This window comes from Meriones unguiculatus, chromosome 10 (genome assembly GCF_030254825.1).
Source record: "Meriones unguiculatus strain TT.TT164.6M chromosome 10, Bangor_MerUng_6.1, whole genome shotgun sequence".
Classification (NCBI taxonomy): domain Eukaryota; kingdom Metazoa; phylum Chordata; class Mammalia; order Rodentia; family Muridae; genus Meriones; species Meriones unguiculatus.
Window position 1 is genome coordinate 21634364 of NC_083358.1, and position 19218 is coordinate 21653581.

Sequence of the window (19218 nt, forward strand, 5' to 3'; positions counted from 1 at the left end):
TAAAGAGGACCCAGGTTTAATTTTCAGCACTCACATGACAGGTCACAGCCAGTTCTAGGCGATCCAATGCCCTCTTCCAGCTTCCCCAGGCATGCACACAATGTGCATACATACTTGCAGGCAAAACACTCATACACATAATAGAAATCATTTGAAAAATTAAAGATTCCACCAGGCAGTGGTGGTGCACGCCTTTAATCCTAGCACTTGGGAGGTAGAGGCAGGTGGATCTCTGTGAGTTCAATGCCAGCCTGGTCTACAGAGTGAGTTCCAGGACAGCCATGGCTACACAGAGAAACGCTGTCTTAAAAAAACCAAAAGAATTAAATTAAATATTTAAAGATTTCATTTCTGTATATATGCACAGATGGATTTAGAAAATAAATCCATAAATTTTCCTTTTTAAGATAAGTATTTATGGAACTGTAGAGATGGCACAGTAGTTAAGAGCACTGGCTGTTCTTGCAAAGGACCTGGGTTCAATTCCCAGCATCTACATGGCAGCTCACAACTGTAACTCCAGTTCCAGGGGACCTAGCATCTTCACCGATGCACATTTAAAAAATTAATTAAAAAATTAACAAACAAACAAACAAACAAACAAAAAAACCCAACCATTTCTGACTTGGGAGGTAGAAGCAAGCTGATCTGCATTCCAGCCTTACGGTGATTTCTAGGGCTTGTTAGCTGCTTGCCTAGCTTGAAAGACTTGTCTCAAAATAAGATGGAGGGTGATAGAGCAAGACACCTACTGTATTCTGGTCTTCACACATATATGTTCATTCAACACGCACACACACACACACACACACACACACACACACACACACACGCACACGCACGCGCAGTGCTAGCATTACAAGCATGTGCCATCATACCCACATGCAACTTTAATTTTCACCTCATTTTGAATGTATTTATTCACGTCTTCATATCATAGTTCACAAAGTATTTGCCAATTTCAGATAAAAGCAAGATATTTATATCCCTAATGTACCATTTTTTTCTCCTTCCTTCCTTCCTTCCTTCCTTCCTTCCTTCCTTCCTTCCTTCCTTCCTTCCTTCCTTCCTTCCTCCTATTTTTAGACAGGGTCTCTATGCATCCTTGGCTATCCTAGAACTCTGTGTAGATGTAGATGAAGCTAGCCTTGAAACACATCTATCCTCCTGCCTCTGCCTCTTGAATGCTGAAATTAAAGGTGTGTGCTACCATGCCCAGCTCCTCCTTGTCTTATTTATTAAAGCAGGGTCTCACTATGTAGACCAGGCTGGCCTTGAATTCAGATATCCTCCAGTCCCTGCCTCAAAGGTGTATGACACCATGCCTGGCCATTTTCTTCCCCTTAAAGAATAAAGTAACCTAGCCGGGCACAGTGGCACAAGCCTGTAATCCCAGCACTCAAGGAGGCAGAGGCAGGCGGAGCTCTGTGAGGCTAGCCTGGTCTACAAATTGAGTCCAGGATAGCCAAGACTACATAAACCTTGTCTCAAAAAAAAAAAAAAGAAGGAGGAGGAGGAGGAGGAGGAGGAGGAGGAGGAGGAGGAGGAGGAGGAGGAGGAGGAGGAGGAGGAGGAAGAAGAGAAAGTAAACCAAAAGTCCAAAATAAACAGTCAACAGTGTCAATACCCATGCCAACAGATTATGTAGGTCACAGTATCTGGCCCACTTTTAGCAGCCATAACCCTTAACTCCCAATACCCGAATTTATCTGTGCCAGCGTAACAGGAGTAAAAACCACCAGCAATATCTGCAGTTACCAAAACAAAACGGTAATGACAACAACAAAATGGTCTTTAGAAAATGTTTAAATTAGCATTACACTGAAATGTCCTACACAGAATAAGCTAAGACAGAAAGGTGGGACATTGAGTTGAGGGTCTTTAAGACAGTGTGGAAAGGAGAAAGAGCATTTCCTTCAGGGACATCGGCTGAGTATGAAGGTCAGCTGAATGTTTTCTCTGCATTTCTGAGCTAGAAGGCTTTCAACCCATCACCTGGCTCCTGGGTCTTTATTGGTAAAACTGAACATTTGAAATTTTATTTAAAAACAAAAGGATGGTGTTTTTTGTTTGTTTGGTTTTTTGAGACAGGGTTTCTCCGTATAGCCTTGGCTGTCTTGGACTCTTAGACCAGGCTGGCCTTGAACTCACAGCAACCTGCCTGTAATCCCAGCACACAGGTAGGCAGAGGCAGGATGGTGTTAAGGATTGACTCAAAGGCCCTTTCTTTCATCTCTGTAATAGATTTTGGGTCCTATTTGGACTCTCTTTAGAAGGCCAGGTATGATGGCCTTCTTTAGAAGGGTATGTATGATGATACATACCCTTAATCTCTGCAGAAGAAAAGACAGGTGGATCTTTGTGAGCTCTAGGCTAGCCTAATCTACAAAGCGAGTTCCAATAAAACCAAAGTTAAATACTAGAGACATCCTGTATCAAAGGGAGGGGAGGGAAGACTCTATTTAGGCTGGATGTAGTAATGCATGTCTTTACTCCCAGCATGGGAAGTGATTCTCTATGAGGCCAGCCTGGTCTATATGAGAAGTTCCAGGAGAGGGAGGGCTAGAGAGACCCTGTCTCAAAAATCAAAACAAAGCAAACAAAACAAAACCAAGTTTATTTCCTGAAGTTACAATGAAGAGTCACCAGAATTCATCTTTTCATTTTTCCTAAATGCCTAATATACATTTGTCTGGGTAATCAATTTTATGGAGTTTTTTTTTTTTCATAAGAAAGAAAAACTATAAAGTCATTTTCTCATTTTTATTTGAAGAAATATGGAAATAAAGGAACAGTGTATAAGTGATATTAAATGGATGAGAAATCTAGCTAGTATTATTTTATAAACAACTACTGTTTAATAAGTTTTACTAAGACTGATTTAGATTTTCTGATGTTGTAAGAATACCATATAAACTAAATGAATGAAATACTGAATTTACTTGATTTATAGACATGGTTTTTACCATGTTGCTTAGTCTCTAAGTCCTGAGCTCAGATGATCTTCCTACCTCATCCCTCAGTCAGCTAGAACTGTTGAGTAGCTCTACCCCACACCCATAGTTGGTCGCTTCTTACTTACTAGACACAAGTTCATGTTACTGCTTTAGCAACGCCCCCAGTCTTAATATAATGTAAACTTTACCCTGAACTCTCCAAAGCTTCCAACCATAGAATATATTGAAAATATGCACAACGATCAAAAGACAACTTTCACTTCTTATACTAGGGGTTCTAATACTAGGGAAAGAAAAACTGCTTCATTATTTTTTCTCAATCAATTAAGGGAGATATAATACTAGTGGTTAAGATTTCATTCTGCGTCTGGAGAGATGGCTCAGAGATTAAGAGCATTGGCTGTTCTTATAAAGGTCCTGAGTTCAATTCCCAGCAACCACATGGTGGCTCACAACCATCTATCTGAGATCTGGTGCCCTCTTCTGACCTCCTGGCTCACATGCAGGCAGAATACTGTATAAATAATTAATCAAAAAATTTTTTCATTCTGGGCTGGTGGTAAATACCTTTAATCTTAGCTTTCAGGAGGGCAGAGGCAGGTAGATCAGTAGTTGTGAGGAGAAGAAGAAAGAAGAAAGAAGAAAGAAGAAAGAAGAAAGAAGAAAGAAGAAAGAAGAAGAAGAAGAAGAAGAAGAAGAAGAAGAAGAAGAAGTAGTAGTCGTCATAGCAGTAGTAGTAGTAGTAGTTGTTGTTTTTGAGACAGGGTTTCTCCATGTAGCCTTGGCTCTTCTTTGTAGACCAGGCTGTCCTTGAACTCACAGAGATCCATCTGCCTCTGCCTCCCAGACTGCTGGGATTAAAAGCATTCAGTACAATGTGTGGCTGAAATCAGGTATCTTGACAGTGAAGATCAAATTTGATGGGCCTATTCAGCAAAAAGTAGTCTAACGATAATGTCACCCCTTTCCTCTCTAGCCTTTTCTCCCTCTTATGTCGTGTTAGGGGGATGACAGGGCAGAAAAAGGGTGGAGTAGAGTGGAAGAGACAGGAACCCACAAAGTAGTATAAATCCTGTTATACTTTTCAATTTGGGTTAAGGTACGAGACTCAGAAGCTTCAGCACACCCTGCTATGGAGCATACCCAGAGCCTCCTGCATGCTGGGTAAGCAGCCTATAACTGAGTCACACTCCTAGCCTCATAGAAAAGTCATTTTATCTTTAATCTACATTACTGATGGCCAGAAATACAGTATTCTTTGGGCTAAACTTGAGCTCCCTCTATCAATCTACTTTCCATGAATCAGTATTATCTCCCCTCCTGGATCTTCTCTGTGCTTAATTTGGATAAATTACATCTCAAACAGCAGGCAAGCAAGCAAATAAAGCATTAGCTCCTACAATTCCCTCTATATCTAATTCTTTCATAGCTTAACAAAGTTTTGTTGTTGTTGTTATCATCTGTGAGTGTTTTCCTGCATTTGTCTGTGTAACATTATGTGTGGTGCCTGGTGCCTGAATAAGTCAGAAAAGGGTGTGAGATTCTCTGGAACTGGAGTTACAGGTGGTTGGAAACTATTACATTGGTGCTGGGAATGGAGCCCAAGTTCTCTGGAAGAGCAACAACCGCTGAACCATTTTTTCAGCCCACAGTTTAGCATCTGAAAGTTTTGTCTTTGCTCTGTGTTCTTACCCTTCTACTAAGTATATACATGTACTTTTTTTTTTTAAACCAATATAACTAGTGCTGAACATCACTACTGACACACTGCTAATCTGCATATAGGCAGAACACTGGGGTAAACACAAGAACTAGAACTCACTATGTAGACCAAAGTGACCCAGAACAGAGATCCATCCACTTACCTCTGCCTTTCAAATGTTGGCTGGGGTTAAAGACACACACCAGCCATTCCCAACACTAAATTATTTTAAGCTCTCTGGTTATAATTTCTTTTCCATACTGTATTAACTAATTTTATGTCAACTTGACACAAGCTAGAGTGATTTGAGAGATGAATGTATTTTCTCAATTGAGAAAATGCTTCCATAAAATCATGCTACAAGCAAGCCTGTAGGGCACTGTCATAAATAATGTTTTAAGTCCACTGTGGGTGGGGCCACCCCTGTGCTGGTGGCCACAGGGAGCAAACCAACAAGCAGCACTCCCTCTACATCAGCTCCTGCCTCCAGGTTCTTTCCCTGCTTAAGTTCCTGACTGCTCTCACTGCTTCTGATAATGAACTGTTTTATGGAACTGTGAGTGAAATAAGCCCTTTCTTCCCCACGCTGCTTTTGATCATGGTGTTTCATCAGAGCAATAGTGACCCTAACACAGCACATCCTCCTCTAGTTAATACTTCTGTTCCTATCATAGTTAGACAGAAATTATGTGACACCAGCGGAGGCTCAGCTTTTGAAAGAAGCATGAAGTACAGGGTTCTAAGGTTTTATCTGTTAATTAGGAGATCTCAAACTCTTAAAATTAGGGCTGGAGAGATGACTCAGGAGTTAAAAGGGTAGACTGTTCTTGCAGAAGACACTGGTTACACTCCCAGCACCCATGTGGTAGTTCAAAAACACCTATAACTCCAATTCCAGGGGACCCAATGCCCTCTTCTGGTTTCTACAGGTACCAGACACACATGTGGTACACATACATGTAGACCAAACATTTATATAAAAATATTTTTAAAATTCATAAAATACTAAGTAGTAATCATACTATCTAAGGCCTTTTAAAATATAAATTCATAGCAGCTGACAACAGTCTATATCTTTAGTTTCAGAAGATCTAAAGCATTCTTCTGGCCTTCTAGGGCACTGCAAACATGTGGTACACAGAAATATATGCAAACAAAATACCCATATACATAAAAGAAAAATAAATCAACCTTAAAATCAAAATCAAATGCCATTTAGGCAACTGGCATCTGCATGCATATTTATCATTTCTATCTCATGCTTGCCCCTTTCTCCAATACTGAGGATTGAACTTCTCTACCTGAAAAACAACACTCTATAACAGTTTTCTTTTTTGGGTGGTGCTTGGTGGTTCATGCCTTTAATCCCAGTATTAGAAGATGGAAGCAGAAACACACAGATCTCTCAGTTCAAGGACAGCTTGGTCTAAATAGCAAGGTCAGCTAGGGCTACATAGGTAGACTGAGGTAGAAAAAGAAAGAGGAGGAGGAGATGACAGCAACAAACAAAACACAATTTTGTGACACTCTTGTTACATTTCCCAGACTTGTCCTTGACTTGTAGATCCTCCTGCTTCGGCCTCCTCAATAGCTAGGAATATGGGCATTCATCACCATGCTTACCTACATACTTTAAGTGTCTTTAAAATAATTTGAAAAAGAAGCTGATCTAATAGTGAGGCAAGACTGTTCCTAGATAGCTGTTGAGGTTCAGAGGCCAAAGGCCTTGATCTATTTTCACAGAAACTATGCTCTGTAACTATGGCTTTGACCTTCTTCCAAGTGGAAACACAGATGGACTACAGGAGTACAAATGGGTCTAAACTCAGATCAAGGATGAATAATCTAGGTCACCTCTAAACACTGGATGTAATTTCCTGCTTTACTTCTATTTCATATAGTCTTATATCTAATTTATGAGTATTTGATAAGAAGTGTATAGACTTTATTCACCAGAAACCAAACTTCATTTTTTTCACACCTTTAAAATTTATTTATTTATTTATTTATTTGTATTCAGAAGAGGGCACCAGATCTCATTATAGATGGTTGTGAGCCACCATGTGGTTGCTGGGAATTGAACTCAGGACCTTTAGAAGAACAACCAGTGCTTCTAACCTGAGCCATCTCTCCAGCCCCCAAACTTTGTTTTTCAAAAACTGTATTTATTGTGTGTGCACAAGTGCACAAGTCTGCTCAAGAGTGCACGTGCACGCATGCGCACACGCTCAGGCCACAGTGCACTTTTTGAAGTCAGCAAACAGCTTGAGAGCCAGTTCTCTTGTTCTACAGGAGTCCTAGGAGTTGGACTCAGATTAGGCTTGGAGGCAGTTACCTTTACTCACTGAGTTATTTCCCCATGCCAGAAAGGAAACTTTTCAGTACTCAAGACATAAAATCTATACGGTAGACGTCTCCTTTGTTCTAACAAATCTAATCAAACACTTCCTTTCATTAAAACTAGACTAAAACCTTGAGCCGGGTGGTGATGGTGCATGCCTTCAATCCCAGCACTCGGAAAGGCACGGGCAGGTATATTTCTGAGTTCCAGGCCAGCCTGGTGTACAGAAGTTCTAAGACAGCCAAGGCTACACCGAGAAACCCTGTCTTATAAAACAAACAACCTAAAGACTAAAATTTTAAGTTCAGGTGTGAGAGCCTTAGTGTGGTTAGATTTTAAAACTAGAATCTTATGAGGTGTACCTACAAATACAATGAATGGGCCTACCAAGAAGATGCCTGTCCATACCCCCTCCTTTGTAGCACATGCAAATCCTGCCATGGCATGCAAATACCAGACTAAGGTACAAGAACAATGATACATTTCAATCAACACTCACCCTCTAGATTCTCCAGAAAGGAACTGGACATGAGAGCTCACTGTGATTAGGCCATTTCTCTGTTGAACCTGATGGCTGGTGTTCCAAGTCAGACATAAACTGGTCTGTGTCAAAGAAGACAACATCACTACTGAATGGAACAAACCAGAGGGTGCACTTAATACACTACACTACCCACCATTGTTTTTTTGTTTTGTTTTGTTTCCTGAATAAGAAGAATTTAATTCTCCTTCATTTAGCAATTACTGTTGTGTATAATGGCTCCCCACATTTTACTAGACAATATAATACTGGAGTCTAGATAGTTTAGGTAATGAATGATTTGTTGCTGTTTTTTTCAAGACATAGTTTCTCTGTGTGGCCCTGGCTATCAGAGAACTTGCTCTGTACACCAAACTAACCTTGAACTTAGATATCCACCTGCCTCTGCCTCCACTGGGCAGAGTGCTGGGATTAAAGGCAAGTGGCACCATTGCTAGGTATAACAAATAATTAATTAAAAGGCAACACTTTTTATAAGTTACACACACACACACATACACACACACACACACACACACACACTGTCTCAAAAAACAAAAAAAAAAAAGGTGTCAAAACAGTACAAGTCCACAATCCCAACACTTAAGAGGTACAGGCAGAAAGATCAGGAACTCAAGGCCAGCCCCAGCTATACAGCTAGTTCAAGGCCAATCTAAACTGCAGAAGACTTTATCTCAAAACATGTTAGTGCTAGGCTAAAGAGATGGCTTAGTGGTAAAGAGTACCTGTCACTCTTGCAGAGGACCATCCATAACTTCAGTTTGAAAGGATCTGAAACTCTCTTCTGATCTCCACTGGCACCAAAAGGAAGATATCCACTATAGCTTTCTCTATGCAGACATTTAAGGCCTAAAGCCCATTCCCCTAGAGTCTACTCCTAAGAGTAAACATGTCTCCTTAATTCAGCTGTGTACAATAACCCCAACTCTCTGTTTAACTGTATATAATAAACATGCTGAGTTTCTGGAGTGCTGAGGGTTCTCATCAGAGAGCCCAATCCACCAACCCCAGCTTTTCTGTGTTCATGTCTATCATTTCTTCATTCCCCTACTGCCCCAGTCAGGTCAAGTCCCTGGAGCTGTGCAAGGGCCTGCAAAATGGTGCCTGGATGGGGTCCTGATCAGGGATGTGGACATGGACACCTGAGTACAGGGAACTCTTATTGGTCAGACAAAAGAATGCTCCTGTAAGAAACATGCTTACCGAGGGAATGGAATAAATAAAAGGAAGAAATAAGGATAGAGGAACAAATAAAGGAATAGAGGGGAGCACATTTCAACTCATTAGGTATAAAGCACCGGAATAGGACTGGAGGAATAGTTCAGAGGTTAAGAGCACTGGCAGCTCTTCCAAAAGTCTTAAGAGTTCAATTCCCAGCAACCACATGATGGCTCACAACCCACTTATTATGAGACCTGGTGTCCTCTTCTGGTGTGCAGGCACACATGCAGGCAGAACACCCTATACATAATAAATGAATGAATGAATGAATGAACAAATGAATAAATAAATACATCTTTAAATAAAGCAGTGGGACAAGTAATCTAGACATAGGTAGTTATATGTAGGTGCTCTGGGAAATTTTGGGAAACCTCAGAAGTAGAAATGGGTGCATTGCAGCTTCTTAGATTATGTTTAGGAGTCATGCCCTTGGTTTCTTGAGGAAAAGACAGTAAGTTTGGCTACTTTAGAAAGAAATGAGAGGGGTTGAGGAGTAGAGCAAGTTCCCATTTTTGCTTTGGGTTTAATTGCTTTCGTGTTACATTAAGCAAAAAAACAAATAGTGCTGCAAGCTATAAACACACTCTGGGTGGTACCTGTGTGGGCTACATAAGTAGGCCTTTCAGTGGCCTGTATCTCCAGAGCCTGGTGGTGACCTCAGCACTACAGTGGCTGCTGTGCACTGGAGGGCAGGAAGGTGGCCAAAAGCAGGGACTGGGAAAGCACAGATGGAAGAGGCATGTAGCCAAAGGAAATAAATCGGGATGGCTTTAAATGCTACCTGGTGTCTGGCGTCTGGTATCCATGCAAACAGAAACAGCCAGGGGAGAGGCCTATTGATCCTATGCTTTTAAACCCAGTGGCTTGGACACACATCCTCTTGAACCTGTTTATGAGTCCTGTTTTCAAGGGTACTGCTCTAACCACCCGGAGTCCCAGTGAGCTCTGTTCAACTACTTGGGATGGGCTACAACCCTGCAAATTAAGAGAATTGACAACTAGGTGGTTTTCTCCCAATGGATGCCTAGAGTCACTGTAATGTTAGTGAAGGTGAGGCCAATTATGTTGGCACATCCGAGAAAAGTAAAAGATTGGTTTCTCTTGCTAACATTGAGAAAATTTAAGAACTTTCAGACTTCAATCCCTTACAATTGTTAAAACATTCCTTTTGTTTGGGGGGGGGATGACTCATAACTCATAGCCCATTGAAATACAGAGAATAAGTTACTGTTGTAACTGTAACTCAGCTGTAAATGAGATATTTATCTTTTTTTAAGATTTTGTCTACCTGTACAACTGTTTGCCTGAATGTATATCTATGCATCACATGCATGCAGTGCTCCAGGAGACCAGAAGAGGGCATCAGGTCCTCTCCAACTAAGTTACAGACAGGTGGTTGTCAGCTGTCAGGTGGGTACTGATAATTGAACTGGGGTACTCTGCAAGAACAGTTAATGCTTTTATCCTCTGAGTAATCTCTCCAGCCCCCTAAATGAGGTATCTAAACCATCCCTTCCAAGGCGCAGAAAATATTACCAAAGGGCTTAAGAATAGAAGAACCAGCTCTCAAAACAAAACTTTTGACCCTAGTAATAATCTATCTTCAAGCCCGGCGGTAATGGCTTGATTCCCACCACTATGAAAGGCAGAGGCAGGTGGATCTCTGTAAGTTCGAAACCAGCCTAGTTTACAGAGTGAGTTCCAAGACAACCAGGGCTACACAAAGAGAAACCCTATCTCAAAAAATAAAATAAACAAATCCGTCTTCTAAGATAGCTTGAAAAGAGAACACAAATTATAAAACAGAATAACATATCTATAAAAAACTGGATTTGCTGTCTTACTCAGAGCAGACTTTACTATTGTTATGTTTACAAAGTCCAGGTGTTTTAGAAACTACTTAACACATGCAAGAGTATTTAAGTTTCATACAAAGCTGAATTCAAAGTCCAGTCATAATACTGTAGTCACACAGTACTGTGAAAACGCTTAGTTCTCTGATCAATGTCTATACCAATAAGCCTAATAATTTACACTTTATATCTTGTTACAAAAAAGATTACAACTGGGCTTGGAAAGACAGCTCTGAAGTCAAGAGCACTGTCTACTTTCCCAGAGAACCCAGGTTAAATTCCAAGCACTTACATAGCAGCTCACAACCATCTGTAGCTCCAGTCATAGGGGAGCTGAGAGCGGAACCAAGGACATAGTATAGTACACAGATACAAATGTAGACAAAATACCATACACAAAAAATAAATTCTTTTTTGTTTGTTTTGGTGTTCTGAGAAAGGTTCTCACTATATAGCTCGGGCTGTCCTGGAACTAACCTGTAGTCCAGGCTGTCCTCAAACTCAGAGATCCGCCTGCCTCTGCAAGATGTGCAACACCACATGCATCAATTTTTTTTGGAGGGGCCCAAGACAGGGTTTCTCTGTGTAATACCCCTAGCTATCCTGGACTTGCTTTGTAGACCAGGCTGGCCTCAAACTCATGAAAATCTTCCTGCCTACCTTTGCTGGGATCAAAAGCATGCATCGCTTTTCTTTTCTAAGACAGGGTTTTTTTATTTTGAAGCTCTAGCTGTCCTGCAGCTCACTATCTAATAAACCAGGCTAGCAGAGATCCTTCTGCCTCTTCCTCCCAAACACTGGGATTAAAGGGATACACCACCACACCAGTTTAAAGTGATTTTTCTTACTGCATATCCCAGGGCAGTAGCATCTTAAGGTCCTCAATCCTTTGCTACAATCCAAGTGTACATAAGCATTCTTTATTAGTTACTTAAACTTTTGAAAATCTTCATCATAAATACATCTGAAGGCTGATGATACATATATGTAGACAACAGGAGATCCCAGTATTCCAGTAAAAGGAAAAGTATTATATACCTTCCTATATCCCCTAGGTCCCATAAAGTGGAGTAATTACATATCTCATTGATCATATCCTCTCCCTACTGGCTATATATGGTTTCCTTTATATAACTGTCTAGGTCCAGCAAGATGGCTCAGAGGTTAAAGGTACCTGCAGAATTTGATTTTAGAACCCATATGGTTCAAAGAGAACTCCTATAAATTGTCCTCTGACCTCTACAGTCATTTCCAGGCTCTCTCTTGCCTACACACATACACACAAAATAAATAAAAATGCAATAAAATATTTATATAAGCACAATAAATGTACCAAAACACTAACATATTTACCTCTCTACTCATCCTCCATAATTGGCTTCTCCACCCCTGTCAAGCAATCATGTGAATCTCATGTTTATTATTCCTTTGCTTTTAAAAGGCAGGCATTGTGGCAGACATCTATAATTCCAGCATTTGGGAGCCAAAGATATGACAGTTATGAATTCAAGATAAGCCAAGGCTCTAAGCAAGGCTCTTTATTTAAAAAAACAAAACAAACAAACAAAGGAAATCAAAACCAGAAAGTGCCTAATTTCTTTTGGTTTTTTTTGAGTGAAGGTTTCTCTGTGTAGCCCTGGCTGTCCTGGACTCGCTTTACAGACCAGGTTGGACTTGACTCAGAAATCTGCTGCCTCTGCCTCTCCAAGTGCTAGGATTACAGGTGTGCACCACCGTGCCTGGCTAGCACCTACTTAACACTTACATACAGAGCTGAAGCGGCTGAGGTAATATCTGGATTGTTAATTGTCAAATCTGCAACTGACCTACATTCAAGATGAACATGTTGCTGCATAGAGCCAACAGTTGGCAGTGGCAGTTTTCAACACAGCAGCAAGTTGAACTGCTAGTCTAATAACAACGGAAAACAAGTGGGAGGGAAACTCTAATGGAAAGCTGCAACAATTTAGTTAGCTCAATCACAAATTAGAGCTCTGAAACCACTAGTCCAGTTTTATAATAGAATCTCAACATGAAGCCCAGGCTGGCCATCCTCTATGAAGCTGAGGAAAGCCAGGTTGGGCTACCTAGTAAGGGCTTGTCTTAAAACAAAAGAACACAAACCTAATCCCTTCTACAGACACCTTTAGCAAAGAGCTCTTACCATCCATACCACATTGAAGGGCAGCTGTAGTGGTGCAAGAGCTAAGCCTAGAATAACAAATCTGAACCCCGCCTCAGCTGTACTGCAGTATCTACAACTGGTGCCACACCTGGAAGTCCAACACTATAAACGTTACCACCTACTCAGAAATAGTGGATGGTAAGGGCTGGATTAGATAAAAAGAGGAAGATGCTATTTTGAGTTGCTCTAGTTTATATATACATTTAAGGTTTACAACAAAGACCGGGAATATCCTCCTCATATCTCTGAAAACTATACTACTTGTACCCCTATCCTCTGTATCATTTGTTCCCCTGCTAAAAGTCTGCTCTCCCTAGCAAACCTCTCTATTTTTACTATTTTAGTTTCCCATTGATTTGAATTTACTGAAAACATATATTCATCTTCCAAAACCCACTCAAATGTCACTGACTGGTGAAACAAATCCTTCCTATGAAATCTGTCATACAGATCTCTGCTAAGATGGATCTTTCATACTTTGATTATAGTAACTCTGACTGCCTGTATCATATAGACTATTAGTCAGGTACTAGGTATGACTAGAAGGGCCCAGAAGCTTATAAGATATATATTATTTGTCTTCTTTGCCCTTTGTGCTTAGGACTTTACATTAAAATTTTTTACATGTGTTTGAGTATTTTGTCCACATGTATGTCTCTGCACCACATGCAGCACCCATGAAACCAGAAGAAGGCATTGGATCCTCTGGGACTGGAGTTATAGATTATGAACTGACATGTGGGTGCTGGGAATCAAACTCTGGAAGAACAGCAAGTGCTCTTAACCCCTGAGACATCACTCCACCCCAAGGACTTGACATTTCATGACAACTTTTCATTAAGGAATGGATTTAGTGCCTCTCTAAATCTGTCACAGGAGACAGTTAATCTTGAATTATTTCCCAATGACAGATTAATATTAAAGAAAAAACTAAAATTCTATACCCAGTTTCAGAATCTTTAGGATTTTCATTAGATGGTAGTTACAGCTAACTTCAATTATATGACAGTACAGGTAACCTATGTGGTGGCTCACTCCTGTCATTTCAGCATTCAGGAGGCTGAGCAAGAGGAAGAATCACCATATAATTGAAGTCAGCCTGAGCTATACACTGAGTTTTGGTTCTGTAAGGAAAAAACCCTTGACCCCAAGCCCTAGGGTTCAATCCCTGATACTTCATAGGTCTGGTGGGATATATTTGTAATCTTAGCACTTAGGAGGTTCAGAAGTTTAGATCACCCTCCACTATACAGTAAGTTCAAGGCCAGTCTAACTCAAAATACATAAACATACACATACATACAACTAAGGGGTAGTTGAGGGAAGTGGGGAGGAGATGGGACTTACCATCATCTAAAGTGATATCCTGTAGACCAATGGTTGCAAAGTTAGGTTCCTGATCTTCAGGTTCAGGCTTAATGCTCACAGCTGCACCACCAGGTGGAAATGATGCTGGGTCACATAAACTGTGACATACTAAGGATGAAGGTGCAGAAAGACCTCCTTGGCCTGTACTTTGTGCTTGAGTAGAGTGTTGTCCAGAATGCACTCTGCTATCTGGAGATGGTGATGAGGCAGTTCCTGAGCTAGGAGATTGATAAGGCATAGACTGCAGCTGAGGGGATGATGGCCCAGAAAGCGGTGAACTAGCCAGGGGATGAGAGGCTGTTGGGGAAGCTGCTGTAGCAGATCCTGGATGTGAAGAACAGTATGTAAGAGGCTGTAAATGAGAAGAAGGCTGACCTGTGACCTGGTCTGCCACTGGAGAAGAAAGAGATCTTTGTCCTGTGTTTGAACAATGGTATCCCACTGACTGCAGATGAGGTGGGGTTTGCACAGAATGAGCTGAATGTGCTAAGAGATGTCCTGTTGCATCTGACTTTGAAGAATGAAATGGTATTGGTGACAGTGGTTGACAGCCAAGATTTACTAAAGTAGAAAGAGCTGCATCCTGCTCAAACAAAACTGGATCAAATTCTTGACTAGAGGCAGGATTCATGGGAAGACAAGTTGGTCCATTATACACATTAGTATGTATAGAGTGATAGGAAGACCCCATAGGAGACGCTGACGTAACATGAAAGGGCTGGTGCATGACTGAAGGTGGTGTTATATGCTGTTCTTTACCAGCATCCTCATCTCTACACTGCAACTGTGGCAAATGGGATGAGGTTATCATAGATGCATATGTTGGCTGGACTGGACAAATCAAGCTTCTCGGTGCTGGCAATACACTGTCATGTGGGTGCCCTGTATCTGAGGAAGGCCTCTGGGTCTGGGCAGAATGAGGCACAGGTAAGGATGGAACTGAAGACAAATCAGCATCTTCTCTTTGTTCTTGCTTCATCAAAACTGAAAATAAAAAATTAAGACAAATATTATGTAGCTTACAAAATGATTATGATATAAACAATTCTTAATTCTAGGGTATATAACACATATGGGGATAAACTCAATGTCTTTAGAGAAAGAAATTTGTGTAAAGTGTTTTATTTATGTGTGTATATACATATATGTACTTATATACATACACACAAATATTTTTGGTTTAAAAAAATTACATTCATTCATTCAATCTGTGTGAGTGCATATACCTGCCAGGCACATGTGTGGAGGTCAGAGTACAGCCTGAGAGAGTTAGCCCTCTCCTTTTAAGCAAGCTCAGGTCATCAAACTTAGCACTAAGTGCCTTTACATACTACTAGTAGGCAAAGCCTCTAGTAGCCAGCTCACTAGTACTTTTTATGCTTTTTACATGTTTTTCATTATGAATATATTATCATTTAAAAACAATTAAAAACAGACAGACAGACCCAAGCATAGTCACACACACACACACACACACACACACACACACACACACACACCCCTTTAATCCCAATACTCCTGGGGCAAAGGCAAGCATATCTCTAAATTCAAGGTCAGCCTGGTATACATAGCAGGTTCTGAGCTACACAAGGCTACTTAGTAAGATCCCATCTCAAAAACAAAGTAAATGGCATTTATGTACCATAATTAATTAAATGCCATAATGAAACCTACTACTTTTATGTTAACTTAAAACTTAAATACAGGGGGATGGAAAGATGGCTCAGAGGTCAAGAGTACTGGCTGTTCTTCCAAAGATCTTGAGTTCAAGTCCCAACAACCACATGGTAGCGCATAACCATCTATAATGGGTCTGGTGCCCTCTTCTGGCCTGCTGGCTCACATGCAGGCAGAATACTGTATAAATAATAAATAAATAAATCTTAAAAAAAAAGTTAAATATGGACAGGCTGAGAAGATGGCTCAGTAAGTAAAATACTTACTGTATAACTGTGAGGGCCTGAGTTTAAATCCCTAGAACTCATGGGGGGTGGGGGGAAGGCAGGCAGGCTGTTTTGAAATTTCAGTTGGCAAACTCAGAGAAAATAGGAGACTCCTAGAAGTTCATAGGCTAGCTAGTCTGGCACAAACAGTGGTCAAAAACTAAATAGAGACCCTGTCTTAAACAAGTTACAAAGCAGCCAGGCAATGTGGTATATGCCTTAAACCCCAGCACTTGGGAGCACAGGCAGGTGATCTTCATGAGTTCAAGGTCAGCTTGGTCCACAGAGTGAGTTCCAAGACAGCCAGGTATACACAGAGGAACCCTGTCTCAAAAAACAAAAACAAAAAAACCAAAACACAAGGCAAGGATTAACATATAAGGCCTGAGGTTGTCCTCTGGCCTTCGAATATGGGCCACAACAAGCAAGGTGCTTAATGACTCACATAAAATACTCATGTGCACATGTGCACGTATTCATGAGAAATGTTTAAAACATAATTTAAAAATAGAGATTGCTAAATGTAAAAACAACAAGAAAAACCACAAAAAAATGATCCTATGGCGTATAAGCACTGAATCTAGGATTCCCAATCTGAAACTACCTCTCATGTGGTAGGTTTGATTCTCTACCAGCGTGGGACTATCAAGAAAAAAGCTGAAAAACAGATAAGGTAGCACACACCTGTAACCCCAGCATTAGCAGGAGAGCAGCCTGGGTTACCTAGTTTCTATCTAAAGGAACCCAAACCAAACCAAAAAACAGCAAAAAATAATGTAAAAAAGAAAAAGTACCAAAATCCAAAAGAAGCCAAAAAATAAATACAACAAAGTTGCAGTACATAAAACCAACACCTAAGGCCAGGCTCGGTGGCACACGCCTTTAATCCCAGCACTCAGGAGGCAGACGCAGGTGGATCTCTGATTTCCAGGCCAGCCTGGTCTACAGAGCATGTTCCAACACAGCTAGGGTTACACAGAGAAATCTGCCTTAAAAAACAACAACAACACTAATAAAAAAAAAAAACTAACATTAAAAAATTATTTCATGTAGTTACAGTAAATAATATAAAAATCAATTCCAGAGCCAAGTATGATAGTTCACAACTATAACCCTAGTTCTTAAGAGACCAAAGATTTCAGTTCTTAGGCCAGCCTAAACTTTACAATTAAGACTCTCCCTCAAAAATGAATAAACAATTTAAATTAATCTCACAGAGCTAGAGTGAAAGCTCCCTGATTAAGAGTACTAGCTGTTCTGTTAGGAAACTGAGATTTGATTACCAGTACCCACATGGTGGCTTACAAGAGCCTTCTTTAATTTTTATTTTTATGTGCACTGTTATGACAGTGCAAGACCCCTTAGAACTGGATTCACAAACAGTTGTAAACCGCCATTTATGTGCTGGGAAATGAACACAGATTCTCTGGACAAACAGCCAGTGCTCTTAACCCACAACCCCATCTTTAACTCCAGTCCCAAGGAATTCAATACTCTCTTCTGACCTCCTCAGACACTATATACAAGTAATGTACAGATACACATGCAGTCAAAATACTCATACACACGAACACTAAATAAAAATTTTAAAATTAAAAACTTTCAAGACTACTACAAAATATTACATTTACTATTAAAATAAGATAAAAAGTTGCTGGGAGCAGTGGTGCATGCCTGTAATCCAGCAGAGGCTGGGTGTTCAAGGCCAGCCTGTTTTACAGAGTACAGGACAGCCAAGGCAAGACAGGGAAACCCTGTCTTGAAAAACAAAACAACAACAACAAAAAAGGTAAAAAGCTGGAGAAATGGAGTTAAGAGCTGAGGACCTAGGTTCCTACTACCTACATGGAGACTCACAATAATCCGTAGCTCTAGCTCCAGGGGATCTGATGCCCTCTTCCTAGTTCCACTGACAGCAGGCATGCACATATATAATGCACATAAAATAAAAATAAATCTTTATTTGTTTTGTTTGAGATAAGGTTTCACTACGTAGTTCGTAGCGTCTATTATGTTTCTGCTTCCTTTGTGCTAGTATCTGCCACCACCCTGGCCCAAAATAAATCTGAAAAGGAAAAAAAAAAAAAAAAAAGAGAAAGACCTAAGATAGGTAAAATCTGATCTATGTACCAAATTCAAATTCCTGTCTAGTCTCTTTATACAATGTTCTCAGTCTGAGGTCAGTCCCAAATGCACTATGAGGAAATCAAAGTGCTGGAAGGTTAATTTTGTATTCAAAGTCACTTATTAGTTGAAATCTGATTTTGGATCTTTTGTTCTGGGATAGTTACATTCACAACAGGAACTGAGTCCTGATCGTGCGCCTTACCATAAACAAGCAAATAAATAAACAAGCACACAAGCAAGCGTGCATGCACACACTTGGAAGGCAGAGACGGGCAGATCTCTATGTGCTGACACGTTTGTGGGATACACCTGAATTTTATGTTTTACTTTAACTTTCTAACAAAAACAGAATAGTCCCTCTAAGCCTGGTAACTGGTGAGCCCACTACCAACAGTAAGACAACAAAAACAGAAATGTTATCAACAATCTTCCAGGCAGGCCAGGAGCTCTGAGATTCACCTATATCTGCCTCCCAAGTGTTGGAATTAAAGGCACCACCATACATACCTGACATATACTAACTTTTCTGACTTGTCAAACTAAAAATGTATCATTAGACCACTAGACTGCCCCCAATTCTAATTCAGCTCCTACTTTAGTCTCAGGAAAGTTGCACTAAATTCTAAGCCCAGATACATACTTATAAAAAGAGTGACTAGTGAAGAAAACCTACTCTTAGATATGCCTGCAACCCCAGCTAACAGAGGCTAGAAGAGAAGACTGGTAGGTTCAAGACCTGCCTGACCAACTTGGTGAGACTCTGGCTCAAAAGTGAAAAAGGAAACTGGTAGTGGTAATGTATGCCTGTATCCCAACACACTGAATGCTAAGGCATAAGAATCCAGGGTCTGAGGCCAGCCTGGATTTCTTTCACCAAAGTGAGTTCCAAGGCAGCTTTGGAAACAAACAAAAACCGTATCTTAAAGGAAGGAAAAAAGGAAGCTAGGAAAAGGAAAAGAGGGGAGGAAAGGGAAGAGAGA

The 19218-nt window shown here is 40.5% G+C and overlaps 1 protein-coding gene across 2 annotated transcripts in view; it reads right to left on the reverse strand.

The window, feature by feature from the left end:
• The window catches only part of Nfatc3 (nuclear factor of activated T cells 3), a 72041-nt gene that overhangs the window by 4204 nt on the left and 48619 nt on the right, over window positions 1-19218 (reverse strand). The window contains exons 9-10 of one of the 2 annotated variants that reach the window (XM_060392041.1): window positions 14148-15152; window positions 7500-7603 (exon numbers count right to left, since the gene is read on the reverse strand). In XM_060392041.1, the coding sequence (XP_060248024.1) occupies window positions 7503-7603; window positions 14148-15152 (1106 nt within the window). In that variant the 3' untranslated portion in view covers window positions 7500-7502. The remainder of the gene's footprint in view (window positions 1-7499; window positions 7604-14147; window positions 15153-19218) is intronic. The other variant, XM_060392040.1, reaches the window with a different exon arrangement.